This window comes from Anguilla anguilla, chromosome 9, assembly GCF_013347855.1.
Source record: "Anguilla anguilla isolate fAngAng1 chromosome 9, fAngAng1.pri, whole genome shotgun sequence".
Taxonomy (NCBI): domain Eukaryota; kingdom Metazoa; phylum Chordata; class Actinopteri; order Anguilliformes; family Anguillidae; genus Anguilla; species Anguilla anguilla.
The window spans coordinates 416,807-436,384 of record NC_049209.1 but is presented as its reverse complement, the minus strand read 5'-3'; the positions used below and the strand labels follow the sequence as shown (position 1 = coordinate 436,384).

Here is a 19,578-nt window from a genome sequence, read left to right as displayed (position 1 = left end):
GTTTTTGTCCTGATTGAGCTTCAGGTTTTTGTCTTGTTTGAGGTTCAGGTTTTTATTCCTGTATTTTCTCAGCTGCGTCCCTGAATTCTCCTGCAGATGCTTCTCTTCACAATGAGTGATGAGTGATCAGTGATGAGTGATGAGTGATCAGTGATGAGTGATGAGTGATCAGTGATGAGTGATTGAGAATCAGTGATGAGTGATTGAGAATCAGTGATGAGTGATCAGTGATGAGTGATCAGTGATGAGTGATGAGTGATCAGTGATGAGTGATGAGTGATCAGTGATGAGTGATTGAGAATCAGTGATGAGTGATTGAGAATCAGTGATGAGTGATTGAGAATCAGAGTTCAGCAGTTCTACTCTGCAAGTGTTTAACCCGGTTACATAAGTTTGATTTATAGCAACAGAAGCATTGCACTAAAGACACAAGTGAAGTAACAGAACACTGGATGTCTTTGTGTTCTTGATGTTAGAAAAGAGCCACTAATTCTTTAAATTGGATTATATAGAAAAAACTGCAGCAGTAGTTCTTCCCATCCTCTCCACAGCGCTCCTTATGCATAATACAGTCTTTCCAAATGTAAGCTAAATTTGCGGTCTGATGATAACCCTCCCCCCAAAATAAGAAGTAAATAATGAATGCTTCAATAGATTCATTGAAAATAATTTAATATACTAATTTTATTGCTATATAAAATAAAAAACAGGGATATATTTGTGGTGTTTAAGCTTTGTGCCACAGGGGACGTGAAGTAAACGTGACGCTTTATGTGACTAACAGGCTCAGTAAAGCAGCAGCCCAGGGCCATATGGAAACTGCGTTCAGAAGATTCTGCAGTGTCATATTACCACGGTCAGTGGAATGATGGAAAGGTTAACTGAAATGTAATTCATATCTGCGTGAAATGACAGGCTTCTGTTTCTGAACAAATGTGTGTGTATTTTTCCGCACTGTAGTGTGCTTTATGTTTCTCCCGCATGCTGAAGCAATGTCTGATCTAAGGCACAGCACCTTGTGCTTTCTTTCTGAACTAATTTACTCTGCCATTACCTTCACTAAACTTGTGAAATGGATATTGAGCCTGCTTTAGAATATTTTCTTTGGTGAACATTTGCTGCTAGACATAGAGCTTATCATTAAAAAGAATAAGTGCTTTCTCATAGTAATACGATCATTAAAACTCTGCTACTCGTGGATGTTCTGCTTCTGCCCATTCTTCTCCACGACCCCATGGATTCCAGCTCCTTTAAATGAAGGGAAACTCTTATCAGTGGACTTCTAGATCATTCCACAGTGTGCAGTGTGTTAAAACTGGAGTCTAGATCATTCCACAGTGTGATAAAGCTGGAGTCTAGATCATTCCACAGTGTGATAAAGCTGGAGTCTAGATCATTCCACAGTGTGATAAAGCTGGAGTCTAGGTCATTCCACAGTGTGATAAAGCTGGAGTCTAGATCATTCCACAGTGTGATAAAGCTGGAGTCTAGATCATTCCACAGTGTGATAAAGCTGGAGTCTAGATCATTCCACAGTGTGGTAAAGCTGGAGTCTAGATCATTCCACAGTGTGATAAAGCTGGAGTCTAGATCATTCCAGTGCGCTGTGTGATGAAGCGGAGGTGTGGTTAACCAGATGAGCCAGCAGATGTTGCCTTAAACTGAATGAACCATCTGAAGAGAGGCTTTTTCAAGCTGCCAATGTTGCTGTTCAGACGTGTATATTTTTCATGTATTGAATATTTTAGAAAACTGAACAATGGTCCAAAGAAACTGCTCCTACAGCAGCCATTGTGAAGCTTCTTTGCACATAAAACTGTTTGTGCCACTTTAATACACTAAAATAAGAATAATATCACAAATATAGAACAATATCAAAAACCTCTAGAAAGTGAACTGTCCTTTTAAACCTTCGGCCTCCTCCCCCTCAGGCACCCCTCTGCCTGTCCCGCTCGGTGAGCTGTGGGGTTTTAATTTGTGTGAGAACAGCCGGGTCACCGCTCACAGCCCTGTCATCACTGCCAGTGCCCTCTGTGATTGTTACTGACCCTCCGCTCCCTTCAGAGCTGTGCCGTGGCTGAGCATAATTAAATTATGTGTTTATTGCATGGTTAGATTTACGGCTGGATTAAGCATGTCATTTGTTGATTTCAGCTGAATGTTAAGAGTTTTGTGTCTGTTCTTTAATCAGCAGATTCAGATTTTGGCACAAGGCAAAATGGCTGCAGTAAAAAATAAATAATAAAAGAATAATTCACGAGATAACGTCTGTTCACTCAAAACTCAAAATGGCTGCCTCATTACAAAAATATGGTTTGCTGAAGATATAGGCCTAGTATTTAACTGTCAGAGATTCTGAAAACAATTCTTTTGGGTTGGTTAGACCAAAAGGTTAAAAAGAAAAGCACATTATAGTAAATAAAACTTGGAAAGATTATTTTGCAGTTACCTGAGAAGAGTAACTCAGTGTACTTGCAGGACATGATTCGATCCTATGTGCCAGCTCGACCACTCCGCTCTGCGGCAGCAGGGTGCCTTGTAACCCCTCCCACCCGACCAAAGGGATCACAGAGCTTCTCCACTCTAGCTCCTCAGTGGTGGAACAAACTCCCCGTCCCTCTCCGAACCTCCCCCTCACTACCCATCTTCCGCCCGTGGCCTGAAGACTCATCTCTTCAGACTATACCTAGACTAACTACCACCACGCTGTATATTTCACTCTAAATCCACCCCCCCCCCCTTTTATGACACTTATTACATGTTGCCCCATCCCAGCACTTTTTGGTAATTTGTATTTGTCCTAATACTGTAGCTTATTCTTCTGGCTAGTTGGCTTTGCAGAGGTTAGGTCAGAATAGTGTTCACTGTGTGAACTAAACTGTGTTCCTGGCTAGAAATAGCTGTACAAAATAAGTATTGTATCATAGTGAACCTGTGTTTAGTAGTTGTCTATGACCATGAAATGCACTTTTTGTATGTCGCTTTGGATAAAAGCGTCTGCCAAACAAATGTAATGTAACTCATTTACAGTATAAATAAAAATTGTATTGTATGCATGGATTGTAATATTTGAGATCCAGATATGCAGACTATCTAACTGTAAAACATTGCAGGAACTGTAGCCTAAATGTTAAAGTTGAGCATATTCTCGTGGAATACCTGAAAGGCACCCTGACACATACCAAATTCGAAACATGACCAAATAAATAAGTCAGTAAATAAATAAATATCACTAGATACTTGCAGCCTAGATTCTGTTACAAAAATTAGACGTATTTCTCAGAAATGCCGTTGTGAGGTCTCAAGGCATCGAACAGCAGTTGCGCAATGTGCATCGAGCCATTGGCAGTAAATCACAGCAACAGTAGCATTAGTTTGTTAAATTTTACATGAAGCAGATAGCGGCCCTTTCCTGGCAGCGATGCGATGGGGATTTGGATTCAACTGTCTCTGCAGTGAATAGCAGGACCCTCAGAGTACAGTGGCATGGATGTGTGTGCACGGCTGAGCTGGAAGGGTTAAACCATCCACTCTGCAGCGATGCCATTTGTGCTGCTTATGCTAGTCACAATGATCACTAACTCTCTTTTACACCTTTATTTTCCAAGATTGCAGTTGTGCTGTTACAGGCACGAGAGACTGCAAGAACAGGATAACAGAAATGCATTTTGGGGGATTTCAGATTCAGCAAGCTGAACGCAAAGTTGCAGTGAATAATGTATTTTAATTAATTCCTTCATTAACATACATAATTAAGTTATACATTTTTAACAAAGCATTAACAGTCCTTTTCCAGGTTAACTAAGCCATGAACTAATGCTTTAACGTGATATATGAACTCTGTTCATGGTTACTGGTAAGGTTCTATTCATTAACATCAACTAATGTTTTAGTTAAAATGAAAGAGTAATTCACCAGAATATTAATAAAGCATCAGTAACAATAATCGTGTTAATGAGGCCATCAACAAAAGATGTGGTGTCTTTGCTCATTTGGTACAGTGGTTCAGTCAACTAAAATAAATGTGTTGGCATTTAGTAATTACAAATTTATGATCAATCTATTACATTTTTTTATTCATGTAAAGAAAGCCACCAAAAATGCACTATAAGGGATATGTGTAATTTATGTGCTAATATATCCGTATGACAACCTGCAAAATGTATTGAAAATGTTCTGCCTCTGGCTGCTGTCCTCATCTGTAAAACGGTTTGTGAAGTTTTTGCCCTCTGTTGCCATCCACATTTTATGTTGGCAAGTTAAGTGTCTGTATTTTATGTTTTGTCTAAACCATTCCTACTTTATGAATGGCCTTGATTGCACCCTGTCGCATGCACCTTGTGCAATCAAAATGGAAGTTTCTCAGCAGTCATCTTGCACATGGCAAACCAAAGAAAATAAATACTATGATATTAAGCCTATTTTATTCAGTTGAGATTTTAAAAGGTTTTTGAATTCCTGAAAGCAGCAGTTTTTATACTGTGCTGAGGGCTTCTTATTGCAGTGGAGTTTTTCATGAAGCAGTCGGCACTCACGGTTAAGATTGATTGGCCAGACCAACCTGGAAAATTCCGACCCGTTTGTGCTAAAAATTCTGTTTGTGTCGCACATTTTCCAGTGCGCTTAATTAGGTTCGTTGTCTTCTGTAACACAGAAGATGTCAAATCATGGGTCGCAACTTCAAGATGACTTTCTACCAGCCTCAAAATCTAATGAAAAATTAAGGAGTTAATTAGTTCATTTTGTTTCATTTGATTACATAAAATTACTGGGACAAGGTTAACTTCACTTGTGTTCATTGCAAGTATATTCTAATATTTTAATCTATTTTAGCATCAAGTCACAATGGTTGTATTTTGGTTGTAAAAAGGTTAGATTTACTTCCAGCTGTTTTGCTAATTGACCTGCACATGGACCCTTGCAGGTGAGGTCATTGATATTGAGATTCCCTATAGCATACAGGTATGAACAAACAGCAGAACCCTGTCTAGATCATTTGGTTCCTGTCACAATAGCTGCCATCGTTTTTTCTATTTTTGAGCTGTTTATATAGATGAATCTACATGATTAGGTTTCTGTTTCATTCCTACAAAATTAACTTGGCAGAAAAAACCACATCTTGAGAGTGTCCTATAATTGCAGTTTTACATAGAAACTAACCTTAAATTATCTACAATCTAGCAGCTGCTGGTTCAAGGTCATTGGCTTACAACTCTGCTTTCATTTTATATACGGTAAAATGAGGTGAAAAAAGAAAGATAAATATTTTTTGGCACTGCAATGGATGAATGAACGCTTGAGCCAGAATGAATGCTTGAGCCAGAATGGACACTTGAGCCAGAGGAAGCAGCTTGCACTCTGGTGTGGTCCAGTGTATGTTTTGACCGGTGTGACTTTCAGGAAGCAGTCGTTCTGTTACGGGTAACTGTTTTGACCAGGCGCAAGTCACAGCACGTGCCATTTATATGATGTCTGCTAAAGAGTTGTTTGTGTTTATTCATTTATTAATTTTTTTCCTGTTGTGAACATTTGCGTGTCGTTGTGCTATCCTGTTCGGTATTTCTAGTAAACCCTGCTCTGCTTTCCGATATAAAAAGACCAGAATAATAAAATTAAAAAAAACAATTAGCAAAGAAAGCCAAAGATCAGGAGTCACTGAAAAGGATATGTTTGGAAAGTAATGTTGGAAAAACTGTGGTTATTGTTTATTTAAAGAAAAGTCACTGACCACAACAAACAAGCTCTGGCTTGTTATTGGTTAATAGGGGTGCATGTGAATCACATTTGTGTAATTGGAATATAGAGGGCAGTATTGTTTGGTGAGAAAATCGACAGGGCAGAGAACTTGCCTTTAAACTGTTCATTGGTGTCAACCTGTTTTCTTTCATTTCCCTTGATTAGCAAGTGTGCCAATGACCTGTATGAACAGGCAAACACATCGCTCCTTTCATCACACCAAGTCAGGGAGATTTAAAAAAATACATTCAGAAAAATCTGTTTTAATCACTAAGTGCACTTAATTTAAGAAATAAACCACTATACTACTACCACACATTATGTTCCAGCACAACCTGCAGTAAAGAGCATCTAACAAACCCTGCACCTCAAAATCATCTGAGCTACAAAATCTGCGCAATGCAGATCTTTACCAGGAAAGTTCTCTGAGTGCGGGTGTGGAGAATGAAGAGTATGTGTCCACCATTTTAAACAATGTCGATAAAATGTGCACAATTTTCCGACGCATGCAAGAGATTTATTACTCGTCTAATAGCCTAATCAGGAGAACAGATGGTATTGAGTATTTAGTGAATTAATCGCTCCATTGTTAATCAATGAAAGCGACTGAAAAGGGGTTGAGACGGATAATCAGTTTAAGGGGAAGTTTTCCGCCCGGCGAGATTCCGACTGTTCCCGTCAGAAACGGCATGGGATGTGGGAGTTCTGCGCTGTGGAATTTTACTAGAGTTTGGAATTTTTCAGTCTGTGTGCCAGGGCTGAAAATGTGTGCTGAAGGTTTATTTGATCCCTGAATCACCCATCTTATTGCGCAGTAGCCAATTACCAGTAGGGTGAGAAATGCTGTATTGCGTTTGAATTAGAAATGGCAAAAGTGGGATTTTTTTGAATTTATGGCTGGTGAACATGGTGCAATGTTTTATTTGTAAAATATTTACATTTAGGTTGTGAAATACTTTCAGATATAATATAGTATAGTCTAGATGTGTTTTCTTGTTACAGTGGTTAGGGGTCATTCAGTCTTAAAATAATATGTCCCATGTGAAAAAATAGAATTGTGCATGCTGAAGAATACTACAGAATACACACAATTGTGGGACATCACGAGGTACTTTTATAAATTGCTGTGGCTAACAGGAATGAGAGGTTTTATAATTATGGAGGAAGCTGTAGAATAATGGTGCTGGTCAGTGCTGGTCAGTGTGTCTTGCCAGGTGCACGACACGACAGGTGGGGTGTCCATTTACCCCTCGTGCAGGTGCATTGTGGGATGTCCTTTCCCCCCCGTGCAGGTGCATTGTGGGGTGTCCTTTCCCCCCCGTGCAGGTGCATTGTGGGGTTTCCTTTTCCCCCTTGTGCAGGTGCTCTGTGGGGTGTCCTTTTCCCCTCGTGCAGGTGCATTGTGGGGTGTCCTTTTCCCCCTCGTGCAGGTGCTCTGTGGGGTGTCCTTTCCCCCCTCGTGCAGGTGCATTGTGGGGTGTCCTTTTCCCCCTCGTGCAGGTGCATTGTGGGGTGTCCTTTTCCCCCTCGTGCAGCTGCTCTGTGGGGTGTCCTTTCCCCCTTGTGCAGGTGCATTGTGGGGTGTCCTTCCCCCTCGTGCAGGTGCATTGTGGGGTGCCCTTTCCCCCTTGTGCAGGTGCATTGTGGGGTGTCCTTCCCCCTCGTGCAGGTGCATTGTGGGGTGTCCTTCCCCCTCGTGCAGGTGCATTGTGGGGTATCCTTTCCCCCTTGTGCAGGTGCTCTGTGGGGTGTCCTTTCCCCCTCGTGCAGGTGCATTGTGGGGTGTCCTTTTCCCCCTCGTGCAGGTGCTCTGTGGGGTGTTCGTGGCCGTTGTCCTTGTTACCGTCTGCGTCCTGTAAGTGAGCGTGTCCTCACCTGGCAGTTTGGAGAATTCGGCCAGACACCTTAATCTGTTCCCAGCATGCACCTGCGTCAGCCCTGCCATCCGTCTGCCCTTTTCACTGCTCCGCTGCCCCAGAGTTAATTTTGGTTGAGAGCTGAGCTGAAAGGCTTCGTGTCGTCTGACCCGGGCCTGTAGGCCTGAATTGGAGTAGACAACTGAGATGGTGTCTTTGCTCAGGGAGGTATTTGGTCTGGGGTGTAGAGAGGGTGGGGGTGGGGGCGGGGATGCAAGGTGTGTGTGTGTGTGTGTGTGTGTGTGTGTGGTGGGGGTGGGGACAGGGATGCAAGGTGTGTGTGTGTGTGTGTGTGTGGTGGGGGTGGGGACAGGGATGCAGGGTGTGTGTGTGTGTGTGTGGTGGGGGTGGGGACAGGGATGTGTGTGTGTGTGTGTGTGTGGTGGGGGTGCGGACAGGGATGCAGGGTGTGTGTGTGGTGGGGGTGGGGACAGGGATGCAGGGTGTGTGTGTGTGTGTGGTGGGGGTGCGGACAGGGATGCAGGGTGTGTGTGTGTGTGTGGTGGGGGTGGGGACAGGGATGCAGGGTGTGTGTGTGTGTGTGGTGGGGGTGGGGACAGGGATGCAGGGTGTGTGGTGGGGGTGGGGACAGGGATGCAGGGTGTGTGTGTGTGTGTGGTGGGGGTGGGGACAGGGATGCAGGGTGTGTGTGTGTGTGTGTGTGGTGGGGGTGGGGGTGGGGACAGGGATGCAGGGTGTGTGTGTGTGTGTGTGTGGTCGGGGGTGGGGACAGGGATGCAGGGTGTGTGTGTGTGTGTGGTGGGGGTGGGGACAGGGATGCAGGGTGTGTGTGTGTGTGTGGTGGGGGTGGGGACAGGGATGCAGGGTATGTGTGTGTGTGTGTGTGTGTGTGTGTGTGTGGACGTGTGTACGTGTGTGAGTGTGAGTGTGAGTGTGAGTACGTGTACGCTACACAAGCCCACTCAGATGATTTTGGCCCTCTGCACCGTGGCTCATAGTGAAGCTTGTTCAGCAGCGTGTTTTTGGAGAACCCATCCTGTGGATGTGCCATCTTTTTTCTGGCTTGACCCAGTGCATCAGTGAAAGTTTAAGAGCCTTTAAAATGAAGTGTGATTCATAATGTCTGTAAGCAGCGGAGATGTTGACCTCTAAGCGGACGGGGTGTGCCTGTTGAGAGAGCAGGAAAGATGTCCTGACATTAGAGATGGCAATTTCCCACAGATATTAGAGGGCAAGGAAACGTTATCGCTGCCTGTGGAAGGCAGCCGTCCCGTGGGCTTTTATTGCCAACATAAAATCTCTAATGTCTAATGATCCAGAATTAGTTTTAATATAGGCCCATCAATACATTAAAAAGAACATGATTAAATGGAGTCATTTGGCCAGAGCTCGGCCGTAGTAGAAGCCATCTCTGTAAAGTGCTCTGCTCTCTGTGTAAGAGAATCATCAGCTTGTTGTGGACAGGGCTGTGTGCGCGCGCGTGTGTGCGTGTGCGTGTGTGTGCACGTGCGCGTGTGTGCATTTAAATGTGCCGGTCGAGCTTTCGGTCCTCTGAATATACGTACATCTGAATTTACATGCCTGCCCGGGCGGGCAGCGCGGGAAAGAGCTTGTTAATATTGCTGTTAAACTTACCGCCGTCTGACACCAAATTCCATGTTTCGGCGATGATTGCATCAGCCTCATTCTGGCCTACAGTAATGGAAAACTTGACCCCCTTTAAAAAATCCATGTCTGTCCCTCGGTCACCATGGACTAGCAGATTCACTCACAGTCAGGGCACAGTGATTGGTTGCTTCTGTCATGCAGTGATTGGCTGCTTGTGTTACCCAGTGATTGGTTGCTTGCGTCACACTGTGATTGGTTGCTTATGTTAGGCAGTGATTGGCTGCTTGTGTTACAAAGTGATTGGTTGCTTGCGTCACACTGTGATTAGTTGGTTGTGTTACACAGTGATTGGTTGCTTATGTTACACAGTGATTGGTTGCTTGTGTTCAGCAGTAATTGGCTGCTTGTGTTACACAGTGATTGGGTGCTTGTGTTACACAGTGATTGGTTACTTGTGTCATGCAGTGATTGGGTGCTTGTGTTACACAGTGATTGGCTGCTTGTGTTACACAGTGATTGGCTGCTTGTTTTACACAGTGGTTGGTTGCTTGTGTTACGCAGTGATTGGTTGCTTGTGTTACAGTGATTGGTTGCTTGTGTCATGCAGTGATTGGTTGCTTGTGTTCTGCAGTGATTGGTTGCTTGTGTTACGCAGTGATTGGTTGCTTGTGTCATGCAGTGATTGGTTGCTTGTGTTCTGCAGTGATTGGTTGCTTGTGTTACGCAGTGATTGGTTGCTTGTGTTCTGCAGTGATTGGTTGCTTGTGTTCTGCAGTGATTGGTTGCTTGTGTGCTGCAGTGATTGGTTGCTTGTGTTCTGCAGTGATTGGTTGCTTGTGTCAAACAGTTGCTTGTGTGTGAAGAGACCGGAGTGTGTGTAGAGGCCAGAGTGTGTGTAGATGCCAGAGTGTGTGTAGATACCAGAGTGTGTGGAGACCGGAGTGTGTGTAGAGACCTCAGTGTGTATAGAGGCCGGAGTGTGTGTAGAGGCCAGAGTGTGTGTAGAGACCAGAGTGTGTGTAGAGGCCGGAGTGTGTGTAGAGACCTCAGTGTGTGTAGAGGCCCGAGTGTGTGTAGAGACTGGAGTGTGTGTAGAGTCTAGAGTGTGTGTAGAGGCCGGAGTGTGTGTAGAGACCAGGGGTGTGTGTAGAGGCCAGAGTGTGTGTAGAGACTGGAGTGTGTGTAGAGTTTAGAGTGTGTGTAGAGACCAGAGTGTGTGTAGAGGCCAGAGTGTGTGTAGAGGCCGGAGTGTGTGTAGAGACCAGAGTGTGTGTAGAGACCTCAGTGTGTGTAGAGGCCGGAGTGTGTGTAGAGGCCAGAGTGTGTGTAGAGGCCGGAGTGTGTGTAGAGGCCGGAGTGTGTGTAGAGGCCAGAGTGTGTGTAGAGACCTCAGTGTGTGTAGAGACCTCAGTGTGTGTAGAGACCTCAGTGTGTGTAGAGGCCAGAGTGTGTGTAGAGACTGGAGTGTGTGTAGAGTTTAGAGTGTGTGTAGAGACCAGAGTGTGTGTAGAGGCCAGAGTGTGTGTAGAGGCCGGAGTGTGTGTAGAGACCAGAGTGTGTGTAGAGGCCAGAGTGTGTGTAGAGACCTCAGTGTGTGTAGAGACCGGAGTGTGTGTAGAGGCCAGAGTGTGTGTAGAGGCCAGAGTGTGTGTAGAGGCCAGAGTGTGTGTAGAGGCCAGAGTGTGTGTAGAGGCCGGAGTGTGTGTAGAGACCTCAGTGTGTGTAGAGACCAGGGGTATGTTTGGAAAGCTGAACCGCTCCTCTGTGTGATTCGGGGTGCTCTGACGTCCTCTGAAGGGAGCTTGCTTTCCAAGGCCGTTACATTTTAATTGTGTATGCTTTATAGTTCCTTTCATTTTACTGATTCAATAAAACATTTCTCCTCAGCAGCCAGAAAGACTTTCATATTCATATTTTTCTGTAAAAAGCAGCAGATCACAGCTGCACTGCAGGATGACCTTGGACAGAAAGTGTGGGTCACAGATCGCAGTGACCCAGGGTAGGGGGGGGGGGGGGCGTTAGGACCTGTTCCCTGTCCCTGTTCCGTACATTTCACTGCCATTTATTGGAGAAAAAACATTCTTATGGGTGGCAGAGTGAGAAAATGAAGTCAGCTGTGTAATGTCCCGTCCCTGATACTTATTCAGTACAGTCTGTCAGCGTTGAAATATTCATACAAGTCCTGCCGACCGTGATTTTTGCATTACCTGCTTATTTATTCTTGGCTAACCCGCTGCTGATATCCGGGGTCTAACATGGCTTACACTGATACACACTGCCCATTTGTGCGGCTGAATGTTTCCTGAAGCACTTCAAGTTAAGCATCTTGTGCAAAGATACGCCAGCAGCAGCCCCTTGGGACTGAAATGCGAAGCCGTTTGGCTCCCAGGGCAGCTGTTTGTGTAATGGCGGGATGCTGAGGCGCCGTGTGTGTGTGTGTGTGTGTGAAGAGCAGTGTGTGTGTGTGTGTGTGTGTGAAGAGCAGTGTGTGTGTGTGTGTGAGTGTGTGTGTGTGTGTGAAGAGCAGCGTGTGTGTGTGTGTGAGTGTGTGTGTGTGTGAAGAGCAGTGTGTGTGTGTGTGTGTGTGTGTGTGTGTGTGAGAAGCAGTGCGTGCAGTGTGTGTGTGTGTGTGTGTGTGTGTGAAGAGCAGAGTGTGTGTGTGTGTGTGTGTGTGTGTGTGTGAGGAGCAGTGTGTGCAGTGTGTGTGAGAAGCAGCGCGTGCAGTGTGTGTGTGTATGTGTGTGCAGTGTGTATGTGTGTGCAGTGTGTGTGCAGTGTGTGTGTGTGTGTGTGAAGAGCAGTGTGTGTGTGTGTGTGTGTGAGGAGCAGTGCATGCAGTGTGTGTGTGCAGTGTGTGTGTGTGTGTGTGTGTGTGTGAGGAGCAGTGCGTGCAGTGTGTGTGTGCAGTGTGTGTGTGTGTGTGTGCAGTGTGTGTGTGTGTGTGTGTGTGTGTGCGCAGTGTGTGCGCAGTGTGTGTGCAGTGTGTGTGTGTGTGTGTGTGTGTGAGGAGCAATGTGTGTGTGTGTGTGTGTGTGTGTGTGTGTGCAGTGTGTGTGCAGTGTGTGTGTGTGTGTGTGTGTGTGTGTGTGAAGAGCAGTGTGTGTGTGTGTGAGGAGCAGTGCGTGCAGTGTGTGTGTACAGTGTGTGTGTGTGTGTGTGTGTGTGTGTGTGTGTGTGTGTGTGCAGTGTGTGTGTGTGTGTGTGTGTGTGTGTGTGTGTGTGAGGAGCAGTGTGTGTGTGTGAGGAGCAGTGTGTGTGTGTGTGTGTGTGTGCAGTGTGTGTGTGTGTGTGTGTGTGTGTGCAGTGTGTGTGTGTGTGTGAGAGGAGCAGTGTGTGTGTGTGTGTGTGTGTGTGTGTGAGGAGCAGTGTGTGTGTGTGTGTGTGTGTGTGTGTGAGGAGCAGTGTGTGTGTGCAGTGTGTGTGTGTGTGTGTGTGTGTGTGTGTGTGTGAGGAGCAGTGTGTGTGTGTGTGTGAGGAGCAGTGTGTGTGTGTGTGTGTGTGTGTGTGTGTGAGGAGCAGTGCGTGCAGTGTGTGTGTGTGTGTGTGTGTGTGCAGTGTGTGTGCAGTGTGTGTGTGTGTGTGTGTGCAGTGTGTAGGCAGTGTGTGTGTGTGAGTGTGTGTGTGTGTGTGTGTGTGTGTGTGTGAGGAGCAGTGTGTGTGTGTGTGTGTGTTCTGTGCTGCTTTTCCCTTACAGGCAGGTTGTCAGTGCAGCTTTAATCACTGAGTCATGAGCTGAATTTATCATTCTGATTCCTGAGTGACGGGTTTGCCCCTCCTGTTTCCGGCAGGTTTTTGGGAAGACGGGGAAATGGCGGGTGTCCTGAGGAAGCTGACGGCGCTCGTGCCAGGCCTGGGTTTGGCGCTGATGCTGCTGCACCCGGGCGTGCACACCGGGTACGACCCCTCGCCCGCTGTCCTCCTCTCCTCCTCTCCTCTTGTCCTTCACTCCTCCTCTGCTCCTCTCCTCCTCTCCTCCTCTCCTTCACTCCTCCTCTCCTCTTCTCCTTCACTCCTGCATGGGTCAGACTGCCTGCCCCTGGGGGGGGTGGGGGTGCAGGGTGAAGCAGCCGTTAATAAGGGTTCAGTACTCCACCCCAGCTTTCAGAGTCAGACCCCTCCCTGTATGAAGCCCTGGCAGGATGGCCTGATTCAAACCCCTCCCTGTATGAAGCCCTGGCAGGATGGCCTGGGTCAGACCCCTCCCTGTATGAAGCCCTGGCAGGATGGCCTGAGTCAGACCCCTCCCTGTATGAAGCCCTGGCAGGATGGCCTGAGTCAGACCCCTCCCTGTATGAAGCCCTGGCAGGATGGCCTGAGTCAGACCCCTCCCTGTATGAAGCCCTGGCAGGATGGCCTGAGTCAGACCCCTCCCTGTATGAAGCCCTGGCAGGATGGCCTGAGTCAGAGCCCTCCAGACCCCTGGGCATGGAGGGGTTCATTTATGTTTTGGTTAAAGAGGCCCTGATAGGAGAGAGACTCAATGATGCTGCAAGATCAGTGATGCATGGAAGGAGGGAGAGAAAGAGAGAGAGGGAGAGAAAGAGGGAGCGATGGAAAGTGAGAGTGGGAGGGAGGAGGGAGAGGGGAGAGGGAGATGGGGGGAGGATGAAAGAGGGGGAAGAGGGTTGAAAGAGGGGGAGGGACAGAGAGAGAGGGAGGGATAGAAAATGACAGTGAGAGGGAGGAGATATAGGGAGAGAGAGGGGGAGGAACAGAGAGAGAAAAAGAGAAGGGGGGATGGAGAGAGGGAGACTGAGGGGGGGGAAGGGAGGATGAAAGCAGGGGAAGGACAAGGAGAGAGAGGGAGGGAGGGAGGAATGGAGAGAGAGAAAGAAGGATTGATGGAAGGGAGAGAGAAGGCTTTTAATTTCCTATTCATAATTAGCAATTTCCTAATTGTAAAATTAGCTTTAATGTCTCACTGACAGGAGGCATTCCTCCAGCATAGCACAGCTCCAAAACTGTGTGTGTGTGTGTGTGTGTGTGTGTGTGTGTGTGTATATGTGTATGTGTGTGTGCGTGTGCGCACGTGTGTGTGCGTGTGTGTGTGTGTGTGTGTGTGCGTGTGTGCGCGTGTGCGTGTGCGTGTGCGTGTGTGTGTGTGTGCGCGTGTGTGTGTGCGCGTGTGTGTGTGTGTGTGTGTGTGTGTGTGCGTGTGTGTGTGTGTGTGCGTGTGTGTGTGTATGTGTGTGTGTGTGTGTGTGTGTGTGCGTGTGTGTGTGTATGTGTGTGTGTGTGTGTGTGTGTGTGCGTGTGTGTGTGTGTGTGCGTGTGTGTGTGTATGTGTGTGTGTGTGTGTGTGTGTGTGTGCGTGTGTGTGCGTGTGCGTGTGCGTGTGTGTGCGCAGGCCCATTGCAGACGGACTCTGCGGTCAGTCCGGTTCCTGGTGACGTGTGCAGTGTGCAGTGTGCAGTGTGCAGTGTGCAGTGTGCACGCACAACTGTTTCTCTTTTTAAAAGTAAAGACAGAAAGGAGAAGAAACCTTGGAGAGGAGTTATTGGTTTTCTTCTCTGTCAGCAGCAAGCGGAAGAAGCAGGCCGAGGCTGATTTAATGTGACATCACAGAACCTGCTCCCGTACCCAGGTTTCTCTCCTCCTCTCACGCAGCTCCTCTCCTCTATGAAGTACATTATCCTATTGGGTGATTTAATAAGCACAAAATGAAAGATGGAGCCTGCATGTTTGCAGAAGTACCAGTGTTATACAGTGCCATGAAAAAGCGTTTGCCCCCTTCCAGATTTCCTCTATTATTGCGTATTTGTCAGACTGAATGGTTTCAGATCTTTAGACAAAATGCAATGTTAGACAAAGGGAACCTGAATAAACACACATTTTTATTATTTTTATTATTATTTCATTTATTTAATGAAAAAAGTTTTCAAACACCCATATCACCCATGTGAAAAAAGTAATTGGCCCCTTAAACTTAATAACTGGTTGCACCACATTAAACTGCAATAACTGCAGCCAAATGCTTTCTCTAATTTGATATCAGTCTTTCACATCGCTGTGTTTTAGCCCACTCTTCTTTGCAGAACTGCTTTAATTCAGACAAATTGGTAGTTTTCGAGCATGAGCTGCTCGTTTCAGGTCCTGCCACACAACGTCTATTGGGTTCATGTCAGGACTTTGACGAGGCCACTCCACAGTTTTAATATCTTTTCAGCCATTCAGATGTGGACTTGCTTTTGTGTTTTGGATCATTGTCTTGCTGCATAACCCAATCACGGACAGATGAGCGGGCATTCTCTTTCAGAATGTGCTAGTACAGAGAATTGGTCCTGGTTGCTTCAGTAAGTGGCATGTTGGACTGTTGGAATGATGTTCTTACTGTGAAACTCTGGGTCTGCTTTGCGCCTTACATAATGGTTCCTGTGTCGTTCGAATGCTTATCATGAAGTTAGTTAAGGAACGACTTAACTATAAAACTTAGCTGAATTCTTTATAATTGAGGTTTTTTGGGTAAATACATGCCATAGGTATGAGAACATTGAATGCGAGAACTTTGAGTGAAGTTTACTGAGCGATTCAAACATTGCAGTTTATTTGGCTGAGCCAATTAGCATTGGCCTTTCTGTGGATCTGCTGTGACTGTGGCTTGATAAGTTTTCCTCTGATTCACGAGCCTCCTCTGGGAGTGGCAAACAGACTCCATTTTTATTATTAATATGGTTATGCAGAGCCTTTTCATACCTGATAGAGAAAAATAAGTACATTAGAAAAGAAACCGAATGGTGGCATTTGGGTCAGGTGTGCTTGGTTAAAAGTAGAGCTCATCTGTGTCTTAGCAGATTAAATGAGCTCCATGTTATTCAGTTGCAGTTCCTTTCTCTCAGAAATTGGATCACATGTTTCCTAATGTTAATGTCCACACATTCTGCGCTCAGACTTTCTCTGACTCTCCAAGAGAAGAAATATTGCTGCCATGCTGGCACGTAACTTGTGGTAAGGGGTATCTGATTGGGGTAAGGGGTATCTAATTGGGGTAAGGGTATCTGATTTGGGTAAGGGGTATCTGACTGGGGTAAGAGTATCTGATTGGGGTAAATGCTATCTGATTGGAGTAAGGGATATCTTATTTGGGTAGGGGGTATCTGATTGGGGTAGGGGTATCTGATTGGGGTAGGGGTATCTGATTGGGGTAAGGGGTATCTGACTGGGGTAATGGTATCTGATTTGGGTAAAAGTTATCTGATTGGGGTAAGGGGTATCTGATTGGGGTAAGGGTTATTTCCATGTAATTTATGCATCAGATGTATCTCCTTTACTGCTTTTAGAAGTCAGTCTCATGAAGACTCATTATATGTCCACAAATCAGCCTGCTGGCACATCGACTCCTGCTTCTGATAATCATGCTGTTATGGGGATACGTGGTGTTGCATACATAAGAGATGCTCTTCATTACTGGAAACATCCCGCAAGAACACACACATACACATGCACACGCATAAGTGCACACACACACACACACACATACGCACATGGATGCGCACGCACGCACACACACACACACACGCCCATGGATGCGCACGCACGCACGCACGCACGCACACACACACACACGCTCATGGATGCGCATGCACGCACGCACACGCACGCACACACACACACACACACACACACACGTGCAGTCTCTGACGTGTGCAGGTTTTATTAAGCATCACCTGGCTGCACCTTGTGCCCAGGTTGACTCTTACTGCGATGGAGCTCATGCCGATACGTTCTCGCTCAGCTGAAGATGTGTGTGTGCCCCTGGCACAGTCTGTAACTGATCCCCTCAGGTTTCAGAGGCACAGAGTGCCTATACCTCCAGAGGAGCAGCGTGCCTATACCTCCAGAGGAGCAGCGTGCTTATACCTCCAGAGGAGCAGCGTGCCTATACCTCCAGAGGAGCAGCGTGCTTATACCTCCAGAGGAGCAGCGTGCTTATACCTCCAGAGGAGCAGCGTGCTTATACCTCCAGAGGAGCAGCGTGCTTATACCTCCAGAGGAGCAGCGTGCTTATACCTCCAGAGGAGCAGCGTGCTTATACCTCCAGAGGAGCAGCGTGCTTATACCTCCAGAGGCGCAGAGTGCTTATACCTCCAGAGGAGCAGCGTGCTTATACCTCCAGAGGAGCAGCGTGCCTATACCTCCAGAGGAGCAGCGTGCTTATACCTCCAGAGGAGCAGCGTGCTTATACCTCCAGAGGAGCAGCGTGCTTATACCTCCAGAGGAGCAGCGTGCTTATACCTCCAGAGGAGCAGCGTGCTTATACCTCCAGAGGCGCAGAATGCTTATACCTCCAGAGGAGCAGCGTGCTTATACCTCCAGAGGAGCAGCGTGCCTATACCTCCAGAGGAGCAGCGTGCTTATACCTCCAGAGGAGCAGCGTGCTTATACCTCCAGAGGAGCAGCGTGCTTATACCTCCAGAGGAGCAGCGTGCCTATACCTCCAGAGGAGCAGCGTGCCTATACCTCCAGAGGAGCAGCGTGCCTATACCTCCAGAGGAGCAGCGTGCCTATACCTCCAGAGGAGCAGCGTGCCTATACCTCCAGAGGAGCAGCGTGCCTATACCTCCAGAGGAGCAGCGTGCCTATACCTCCAGAGGAGCAGAGTGCCTATACCTCCAGAGGAGCAGCGTGCCTATACCTCCAGAGGAGCAGCGTGCCTATACCTCCAGAGGAGCAGCGTGCCTATACCTCCAGAGGAGCAGCGTGCCTATACCTCCAGAGGAGCAGCGTGCCTATACCTCCAGAGGAGCAGCGTGCCTATACCTCCAGAGGAGCAGCGTGCCTATACCTCCAGAGGAGCAGAGTGCCTATACCTCCAGAGGAGCAGCGTGCCTATACCTCCAGAGGAGCAGCGTGCTTATACCTCCAGAGGAGCAGCGTGCCTATACCTCCAGAGTATCTCTGCATCAGCGGGGCTGTCGTACCCGAGCCCTGCTGGTCCTGCGATTGTCCCTGATACCATTGGCGCTGCGGCATGGGCAGGAGGCTCTGCTAATGGATAAAGATGTCACAGACAAATCCCCCATATTAGCTTCTGTCTGTGTGCTCATCGCCACAATCCCTCACTGCACAGGCTTCTGATGGGCAGGGCTTGATTAAACTATTACTCACCGCGATCCATCTTTTACATATGAATGAGCATAATGCGTCCATTTCCATTCCGTCACTTGCTGACACCAATTCCCACTCACCTCCATTCCCATCCCCCCCCCCCCCCCCCCCCCCCACCCCCCTCTCCCCCACAGCCAGGCTAATGAGCACAGACCGCCAAACCCCAATTTTTGTCTGTTTTGTTTGGAATCGGGTTCATTGCTACTGGTCACAGTGACACAAAATCAATGGCTGCTGATTAGGGTGCTGTATGTAATCAGTGTGCTGATCAGTGTGCTGTATGTTATCAGTGCTATATGCAATCAGGGTGCTGTATGTGATCAGTGCTGTATGTTATCAGTGTGCTGATCAGGGTGCTGTATGTGATCAGTGTGCTGATCAGGGTGCTGTATGTGATCAGGGTGCTGATCAGGGTGCTGTATGTGATCAGGGTGCTAATCAGGGTGCTGTATGTGATCAGTGCTGTATGTGATCAGGGTGCTAATCAGGGTGATGTATGTGATCAGTGCTGTATGTGATCAGGGTGCTGATCTGCGTGCTGTATGTGATCAGTGCTGTATGTGATCAGGGTGCTGATCAGGGTGCTGTATGTGATCAGTGTGCTGATCTGCGTGCTGTATGTGATCAGTGTGCTGATCAGTGTGCTGTATGTGATCAGGGTGCTGTATGTGATCAGTGCTGTATGTGATCAGGGTCCTGATCAGGGTGCTGTATGTGATCAGTGTGCTGATCTGCGTGCTGTATGTGATCAGTGTGCTGATCTGCGTGCTGTATGTGATCAGTGTGCTGATCAGCGTGCTGTATGTGATCAGGGTGCTGATCAGCGTGCTGTATGTGATCAGTGTACTGACCAGCATGCTGTATGTGATCAGTTTGCTGATCATGGTGCTGTACATGCTTACAAAAACCAGAAAAGCACCAGTCTTACACCAGATAATGCCCAAACTCATCCTCCCCTTAGTCCTGCCAAACAGGCCCTTTACTGAGCCCAGCGATTAGGCAGTGTGCCACAGCTGTGGTGATTACAATTCTTTACAGCTGTGGCCATGCTTGTATGTAGGGCCAGTGCTGCCCCCTGGTGGACAGCACTACAACGCAAATGTCTGTGATTGAGTGACTGAGTGAGTGATGAAGTTACACCGTTGGTCGGCCAAGTTATGAAGTTACTCCATTGGTTGGCCGGATCACGTGTGTTAGGTCCAGCCATATACTAGGTTTTGACCTGGTCTTGTTTGTACCTCAGCCTGGTTTC

The 19,578-nt window shown here is 47.1% G+C and overlaps 1 protein-coding gene across 3 annotated transcripts in view; it reads left to right on the top strand.

Annotated features, from left to right (window-relative positions):
• gabra3 (gamma-aminobutyric acid type A receptor subunit alpha3) overlaps nt 1–19,578 on the top strand; it is a 93,976-nt gene that overhangs the window by 15,432 nt on the left and 58,966 nt on the right. For 2 of the 3 annotated variants that reach the window (XM_035434815.1, XM_035434817.1), the window contains exon 2: nt 13,010–13,115. In XM_035434815.1, the coding sequence (XP_035290706.1) occupies nt 13,030–13,115 (86 nt within the window). In that variant the 5' untranslated portion in view covers nt 13,010–13,029. Of the gene's footprint in view, nt 1–13,006; nt 13,116–19,578 lie in introns of all 3 variants that reach the window. The other variant, XM_035434816.1, reaches the window with a different exon arrangement.